Here is a 9,648-nt window from a genome sequence, read left to right on the forward strand (position 1 = left end):
CACTTTACACCATTACTGAAAAGTCTAGTATGCTGACACTCTATTCCAATTCTCCGGACACTGATGCTACCTCATGTGTGTCATTGTCAAAAAAAAATTACTTTATTTTTTTAAATTTTATTTTATTGTCATTGTTGTTCAAGTACAGTTTTCTGCCTTCTACTCCCATCCCAGCCCACCCACCCAGTGCTCCCCGCCTCCCTCCCATTACCAACCCCCTTTAGTTTTTGTCCATGTGTCCTTTATACTTGTTCCTGTAAACCCTTCCCCTTTTCCCCTGAAATTCCCTCCCTTCTCTGCTCTGGTCATTGTCAGCCTTTTCTCTATTTCAGTGTCTTTGGTTTTATTTTACTTGTTTGTTTGTTTTGTTGATTAGGTTCCTATTAAAGGTGAGATCATATGGGGTAAGGGAAATTTATTTATTTATTTTTTAAAAGATTTTATTTATTTATTTTTAGAAGGGAAGGGAGGGAGAAAGAGAGAGAGAGAAAGAGACATCAATGTGCAGTTTCTGGGGGCCATAGCCTGCAACCCAGGCATGGTGCCCTGACTGGGAACTGAACCTGCTATGCTTTGGTCGCAGCCTGTGATCAATCTACTGAGCTACGCCATCCAGGGTGGGAAATTTATTTTTAAACAATCACCTTGTGTTTTAATGTGACTTAATATGACAACAGCTTTAAAAAAGCAGTTGTAAACTAACCAGTTGACCTGATGGTATTGGAAATGACATGGATTCACACACTGAGTGGACAGCCATGTTTTCCATTTAATTTTGCAGTGAGTGGCATGGACACTTGACCCACTGTCTTGTCAATGTCTTCTCATGTGTAAGTGGCAATTTTTACATTGCAAAAACATAAATATGAGAACATAGCTCATGTTCCCTAGTGTCATTCAGTCAAAGTTCTATTTATTCCTTTTGTAGTAAAGGAGTTGTAATTATACAGATATCTTTACATTTTTTTGTGAGGTTTCAACATGAAGAATGTCACTGAAGTCACTACATTTGTACTGAAGGGCTTCACAGACAATCTAGAACTGCAAATTATCTTCTTCTTTCTTTTTCTGGCAATTTACCTGTTTACTCTGATGGGAAATTTAGGGCTGATTGTATTGGTCATTGGGGATTCCAGGCTCCACAACCCCATGTACTATTTTTTGTCTGTGCTATCATCAGTGGATGCCTGCTATTCTTCAGTAATTACTCCAAATATGTTAGTAGATTTTCTGTCAAAGAATAAAGTCATTTCACTCCTTGGATGTGCAACACAGATGTTTCTCGCTACTACTTTTGGGACCACAGAATGCTTCCTCTTGGCTGCAATGGCATATGATCGCTATGTGGCAATCTACAACCCTCTCCTGTATTCAGTCAGCATGTCACCCAGAGTCTATGTGCCACTCATCATTGCTTCCTATGTCAGTGGCATTTTGCATGCTTGTGTGCACACAGTGGCCACATTTAGGCTACCCTTCTGTGCCTCCAATGAAATCAGACATGTGTTTTGTGACATCCCTCCTCTCCTTGCTATTGCCTGTTCTGACACTCACACAAACCAGCTTCTACTCTTCTACTTTGCGGGTGCCATTGAGATGGTCACTGTCCTGATTGTCCTGATCTCCTATGGCTTCATTCTGTTGGCCATTCTGAGGATGCATTCTGCAGAGGGTCGGAGAAAAGTCTTCTCTACATGTGGCTCTCACCTAACTGGAGTGTCAGTATTTTATGGAACCAGCCTCTTCATGTATGTGAGACCAAGTTCCAGCTATGCTTTAGACCATGACATGATAGTGTCGATATTTTACACCATTGTGATTCCTATGCTGAATCCCCTCATCTACAGTCTGAGGAACAAAGATGTGAAAGAGGCAATGAAAAGAGTGTTTGGGAAAAATGGGTGTATCAATACAGTACCTTTTCATACTAACTATTAAATTGAATCAAATTAAAACTAATGTTCATTGTCTTGATATCAAAATGAGTATTTGTTCTATTTATTAGTGCTTTTCTCTTCTTCTTAGACCTTTTTGTTTAAAGATCATAGTCATACCTCCACCTGTGCAGTTTCCACACAGGCTAAAAAAATGATTCATTTGCCTTTTAAATTATTCTCAGGCATACACACACACGCACACACTGATACTGACTGTGGTAGTTTGTCAGGCTGTCATAACAAAGCACCACAGACTGGTGGCCTAACAAACAGAAATTTATTTTTCACTATTCTGGAATCTAGGAACCTGAAAGCAAAGTAAAGTTAGGGCTGCTTTCATCTGAGGCCTTTTTTCTTCACTAGTATAGTATATGGCTGTCTTTTCCCTCTGTCTTCACATCATTATTTCTCTGAGTTTTTCTGTGTCTTATCCACTCTTCTTATAAGGAAACCAGTCATATTGGATTAAAAACCAACCTAAAGATCTCATTTTAATTTAATTATTTCTACAAAGACCCTATCACCAAATATAATCACATTCTAAGGTCATAATATCAACATATGAATATTGGTATATAGTGCATATATTTACACACACAGTCACTCATGCACTTAACATTTACTTTAAACTATAATATAGAATTTATTCTCATATTTCCTAAATCACATAAGTTCCAATCATTGTAATTATGAGTGACTTTATAATTCTACCTGACTATCTCGTGGAAATACCACCCAATCAATAACAGAATCAATCTCACATATTTCCATACCACTCTCCATGGAATCATTGGCTTAGATCACAGTTCAAAGCATTGTGCCCCAACCTTAGGTCAATGTCCTGGCAGCAATGCATAGTTCAGAGGTCACAGATATGTTTAAATTTATGGTGTCATTACTATGCTGATATGTAAGAGTGTATTCTTCTCCCTTTTAGTATTTCATCTACAGCGTGAACACAAAAACCATTCTTTAATTTTTCACAGAATACAGTGACTATGCATTAACACTTATGAAAATTATGCTTAAACTCAAAAGTGACAGAAGACAAGCACAATTCAGAGAGTTGGTACTTTGGCTGGCAGATTGGGCTAGTCCCACACCTGAGCCCTAGCCCGTCTTTATGAGTGAAGAAGAAAACACACTTCCACAAAATATTTGCTAAAGATCTATCCAATAGAGAGCAGGTATCTAGAATATATAAAAACATCTAAAACAAAATATAAAAAAAACACATAATAAATTGCCATACTCTTAAATAAATGTACACAGATGGTTAATATGTCCATGGAAAAGTGCTAAATAGTATCTTAAGTTAGGGAAAGAATTTCAACTGAACATTGCGATCAAATATATCTGTTAGAATGAGTAAAGTTTAAAACTACAATAATAACTGACAATATAAAGGTGTTATTAAGGATGCCGAGCAACTGGAACTCTCATCCATTGCTGGTAGGGATGCACATGGGACAGCCACTTGAGCAAACCATCTGACAGTTTCCTAAGATGTGAAACATACACCTACCATATGAACCTGAGATCTGATTCAGCCATTTATCCAAAAGAAACAAAAACATAGATGAGTACAATGACCTGGGTTCCAATTTCTATAATGGCTATATTCACCATATTTCCAAAGTGAAAGCAGTTCAAATGTCCAACAAATAGAGAATAAGTAACTAACTGTGCTACATCCTTAAAATGGGATACCACTCAGCAATTTAATAGCAATAACACTATTGGTATATTCAGGTACACAAATGAATCCCATATATTCTGTGCTAAGTGGAAGAATACAAGTTCAAAAGATGACATTGTGATTACACTGTTATCACATTCTGGAAAAGGTGAAAATATAAATATGGAGAACCCACTCATGGTTGCCAGACTGACTACACTGTGATATGATGGACTTTTTAGAATGGTGCAAATGTTCTCTAATTTGACATTAATTATACAATTCTATGTGTTTTACAACATTCATATAACTTGCACCTATAATTAGTGGAGTTTATTAATGGATATTAATATTTAATAACTCTAACTTTAAAAAACTAGAATATTTGCTTTGTAGGGGAGATATGACTACAGAAATGTGTAAGGGAGACATCTGAGTACTATCAATATTTTACTCCTTACTCTTAGTTTTCTTTATAGGATTACAGTCAGATTGTGAAAATTATAGGATCATGGTCATATGGTGAAAATTCATCAAGCTATACACTACATAAAAATACTTTTCTACATGTACATTTTCTTCCTTAAAAGAAACAAACCCTCATTTTGTTGCATATTTTCTAGTAAACTCAATAAGCCCTTGATACATAAATGTCCTTTGAATGTCTTATCTTGTAACTAATTGTCCTATTATTGAGAAAGTTAACAAATTTTTGCTATATAATTTTATATTGGTCTAAATTTGGGGGACATTTTGAAAAGTACAGTTTGTGATTTTTCTCAGTCTCTCTCAGTCTCTCTCAAACTTTGTCTTCATTTCAAATTGGTTTTTCTCCACACTTGCTTTTTTCATCTCTTTCTTTAACCATGCTTTCAACAGTTGCCACTCACACTCTTCTATTTTAATAAATTATTCCTGATTTATATATTTTTTTCATTTCTAGTTAATTTCTGTGTTCTCTTTTACCCAAGGTTCATTGAGAAATAATTGACATTTATCAGTATATCATTTTAGAGTACATAAAATAATGTGTGTTCTCATTACCCTGCTTTCAAGTCCTCCTGATGTCTAGCTTCTCATATCTACTAACATGTTTTATTATTCTGATAAAACATAAGAATTCTATTAAATTTTCTTTACTATTATCTTAAGATACCAAATTGCCATTTTAGTTTGCATGGGCATAAGTTTTCATCTCCTTTGGGAGTCCATACTAGCCAAAGTGATCTAAAGATTCAATGGAATCCTTACCAAAACACCAATGGCATATTTACAGAAAAGAAAGGGCTTCCTAACACTCTTGTGGTACCCAGGATATGTTAAGCAAAACCAAAACTGGAGTAATAACACTTCCAGCTTTCAGAAAAGATTACAAAAGTACAGTAATTGAAGAATATGGTATTGCTACAAAAACAGACATGTAGACCAATAAAACACAATAGAGAGACCAGAACTAAATCCACCCATTTATGGTCAATTGATCTTTGACAAGGGTGTCAATATTACATTATGGGGAAAGGATAGTCACTTTTTAAAAATGTGTAAGAAAACCTGGATGTCCACATGCAATGAAATAAAATTTGACCCTTATTTACAGCATGAAAAAAAATCAACTTAAACACTTACACAGAACACCTGAAACTTTTAAACTCTCAAAAAATCAAAGGAAAAATCTTGACATTGGACTTGCCAATGATTTCATGGACACACACCATGAAACAATAAGCACAGCCAACAGAAGCAAAATTAGTTAAGTGAGAATAAATACAACTAAAAATCTTCTGCAAAACAAAGGGAAAAATCAAAAAAGTGAAAAGGCAAATTACAAAATGGGAGAAAATATTTGGAAACCACTTGAATAGATGTTTCTCTAAAAAAAAAAAACAGACATACAAATGCCCAACAGAGCAATATGAAGAAATATAAGATTTGACACAATAAACTAAATAGAAGAAAACATAAGTACTAAACTTATGTACCTTGGTCTTAGAGAATATTTTATGAATTTGACCCCAAAGACAAGAGAAGCAAAGGCAAAAATAAATGAATGAGACTATATCAAACTAAAACACCTTTGCACAGGAAAGGGAACTGCCAACAAAAAAAGCAATCATCCAAATGGGAGAAGGTATTTGCAAACTACAACTGTGACAAAGACTTCATTTCCAAAATATCTGAAGAACTTATACAACTCAATGTCAAACAATTGTGTTAAAAATTGGGCAGAGGACCTACAGACACGTTTCCCAAGAAGACATACAAATGGCCAACAGAAATGTGAAAAGATGATCAACTTCGCTAGCTATTAGGGAAATGCAAATCAAAACTACAATGAGATACCACCTCACACCTGTTAGAATGGCTACTATCATCATGCAGACAAAAAATAACAAGCATTGGAGAGCTTGTGGAGAAAAAGGAGTCCGCATTCACTCTTGGTATAAAAAACTATAAGGAGGGTCCTCCACAAAGTAAGAAGAGAGTTACCACATGACTCAGCTACCTTCTTTTGGGTATCTACCTCCAATATTTGAAAACATCAGCAAAAGCATATGCATCCCTATGTTCATTGCAGCACTATTACTGGTGGCCCAGACCTGGAGACAAACCAAGTGGCCTTCAAGAGACGAGTGGATAAAGAAGATGTGGTACGTATGTACAAGGGAATGCTACTCAGCCATAGGAATAAATGAAGTACTGCCATTTGTGACAATATGGATGGACCTTGAGAATATTGTGCTAAACAAAATAAATCAGTCCTAAAAAACTAAGAACCAAATGATTTTACTCAAATGTGGAATATAAAACTGAAACTCATACACACAAAAACAGTATTGTGGTTACCAGAGGGGTGGGAGTTAGGGGAGAAATAAAGTGACAGAAGGGGCCAAACTGATGGTGACAGAAGATGATTTGACTTTGGACACTGAGCACACCATGCAATATTCAGTGCATGTTTCATAGAAATGTACACTGGAAACCAGCATAGTCTTATTAACCAATGTTACCCTGATAAATTTAATAAGAAAGAAAACAAAAATAAATACAATAAGTATAGATACAAGCAAAAAAAAACTTAATGTCACTAGTCATCAGGAAAATGCAAATCTATATCATGATTGTATTCAGAGGCCAGAGGACTCTGATTATTTAATAAATATCAACATGCAGTAAAGTATTCCATAACCATTTTCTTTTTAATTACCAAGTAAGTCATCATGTTGCTCTCTTGAAGCAGAAGATAATTGGAGCATGTTCCCCTTGGGGGAAATTCTCGTGGTTTTCATCAACAGTTGAGTAAGGGAATATAAATGATCTAAATTACTGTGTTCATAGTGTATCTAAACCCACATTTGCTGATACACAGGTAAGAAGAGAAAAATTTATGACACTTGAAAAATAGTTTATGAAGTGTGGCATAAAAATGTGAAGGTCAAATGTTAGAAAATCTCCAGTACTAAACACTTTAGTTGCCGCCTATTGCAACTATTGAATTTGTTGGTAGAGTTAAGTAAGAGTTTAACAAATTGAATGCATACTTTCATTTTTATGATGGAAAAAGACAGATCAGATTAAAGCAAGAAAAATAAAGAAAACATTAGACCTCTTCAACTACCTGGAGGCTTGTATTTGCTCTAATGAAGAAACAATCTACTATCTTTTATTTTCCTAGAATTGTGATATAGAATTCATTTTAAGATAATGCTATTTCACAATGTTTCTCTAGTCTTAATGTTTAAAACTCATCTAAATATATATCAGGAATCATATTTTATTTCACTGGGAGTGACAATAGGAGAGGGCAGCTACAGATGAGGCCATGATACTATAGGAGACAGTGTAACACTGGGAAATGTGCACGCACTCTGAGGGAGATGCAGGGTTGATTGCTGGCTGTGGTACTACTTAGCTGTGAGAGTTGCTAGAAAGGTGAAATAACCCCATGTGCACAAAGCTCCATTTCTGCTGCATGTGCTCATTGCATGGATGTTAGTATTTTTCTCCTCCTTTGCCCACTTAGTGTTTCAGTGTTGAGACAATGATATCTGGTATATTTTGCCTTCTTTTAAAGCTTTATTTTTAGATTGTTCCATGTATCTATGCCTCTGTTTCTACATTGTTAGTTTATTTTGTTCATTAGATTTCACATATAAGTGAGATCATATGGTATTTGTCTTTCACTGAGTGGCTTATTTTATTCAGAATAATAACCTCCAGGTCTATCTGTTTGTTATTTAGCCTTATAATCTCCAGAGCTGTCTAAAAAGGTATGAATTATTTGTTATCGCTGCATAGTATTCCATTGTGTAAAAGCACCACAGCTTTTTTATCCACTCATCTGCTGATGGGTACTTGGGCTTTTTCCAGATCTTGGCTATTGTAAGTAATATCGATATGAGCATAGCTGGGTGCATATATTCTGTTGAATTGGCATTTTGGTATTCTTAGGTTATATTTCCAGAAGTAGGATCGCTGGGTGAAAAGACAGACTGACAGCTGTCAGAAAGGATGGGTGAGGGGATGGAAGAAGGTGAAGAGATTACCCAGAGAACACATATGCACAGCCCATACACACAGACAGCAGTGCAGCGATGGCCTGACAGAAAGAGGGGAAGGGCTGGGTGGAGGTGTCAGAAGGAAGAAAATGGGGAAAACTGTAATAAAGTAAACAATAAAAAATAAAATACAAAACTGTAGTTTTGAAGTGGTTTTGCATTACTTTCAAAAGCTTAAGCTACATTACTAATTCTCTATAAATCACTTATAATTCTACATGCTTTCAATATTTTTAATATTGACTTAGCTATACTTAGTATAAATTGTATTTTGGCATCTAGTAAAATTTAGCCAAGGTTTTAACATTGTAGTCTTTCACTGTTGTTCTTACCCAGGTAAAATTAAGTCCACAGTAATGTAGCAAATGGAATGGTGGTGAGCTGTGTGTGAGTAGAGGTGAAAAATCACAGTCAAAACACAACTCACTGGATTTAATCCTGAAAGAATAATGTTTTAGTGAATATTGTTCATCACAAAATAAATATATTAATTGTAGACAAAGAAATATCTGGCTCAAAGCTCTGCTCACATATTTTTAGATGATTAGTTAAAAAATTAGTTTCAGGACCTAACATTTGCTACTGTTTTAAAAATAAATATATCTGATGACAAAAGTTCAGTTATTTTGGCATCTTAAATTTATAACCAAAAATTGACTCATTTAAAGGAAATTGCTTTATTTATTGCTTTACATATTTAATAGTCTGTCTGGCTATATGCAGTTATGTCTGCTTGGACACTCAAATGTATTACTGCTTTAAAGAGAAGTAAATTTTTAAGAGAAAGCCTAGTCAGACACCTAACATTTAACCATGAACCTGGAAACACACACTTTCAGATCTAAAGCCTATGTCATTTGTCTTCAACAGGCATATCTTTAAATTGATGTCAAAAATTGTATTCAGGCTGATCCTTTCCTTGTGACTCTTGATCATACTTCAATATCTACTTCAATATTGAAGTAAATGTTAATGTTCTCTTTCCAAGGAGACTAGTTTATAGCAAATCACTTTACAGTATTACTGAAAGATTTAGAATGCTGATGTTCTATTTCAATGTTTTGCACACTGATATGATACATCATATGTGTCAATATCAAAAAAAGTGATTTTTTAACCAGTCACTTGGTGTTCAATGTGATTTAATAAGAAAACAGCTGATAGCTGCAAACTAATCAGTTCACCTGATGGTTTTGGAAATGACATGGACCCATATAGTAACTGGACATCCCTCTTTTCCATTTAACTTTGCAGTGAGTGATGTGAACACTTGACCCACGGTCTTGTCACTGTCTTATCTGAAACAGGAAATTTTATGTTGCCAAAAATAATTATGAAGACATATCTCATATTCCCTTGCATCACACTATTGATTCACAACTATGCTTCTTTTCTTTGTAGTAAATGAATTATACTTGTATGAATTTCTTTATGTTTGATTCATGAGCGAGGTTTCAACATGAAAAATGTTACTGAA

The 9,648-nt window shown here is 34.9% G+C and overlaps 1 protein-coding gene across 1 annotated transcript; it reads left to right on the top strand.

Moving 5' to 3' along the window:
• Window positions 1-957: 957 nt before the first annotated feature.
• Window positions 958-1,938, top strand: LOC123831419 (olfactory receptor 5T2-like). Its single transcript, XM_045858300.1, has one exon. The coding sequence runs from the start codon at window positions 982-984 to the stop codon at window positions 1,936-1,938; it is 957 nt and encodes a 318-aa protein (XP_045714256.1). The 5' UTR covers window positions 958-981.
• Window positions 1,939-9,648: the final 7,710 nt, after the last annotated feature.

This window comes from Phyllostomus hastatus, unplaced genomic scaffold (assembly GCF_019186645.2).
Source record: "Phyllostomus hastatus isolate PE091 unplaced genomic scaffold, TTU_PhHast_1.1 phas_scaffold_177, whole genome shotgun sequence".
Taxonomy (NCBI): Eukaryota; Metazoa; Chordata; class Mammalia; order Chiroptera; family Phyllostomidae; genus Phyllostomus; species Phyllostomus hastatus.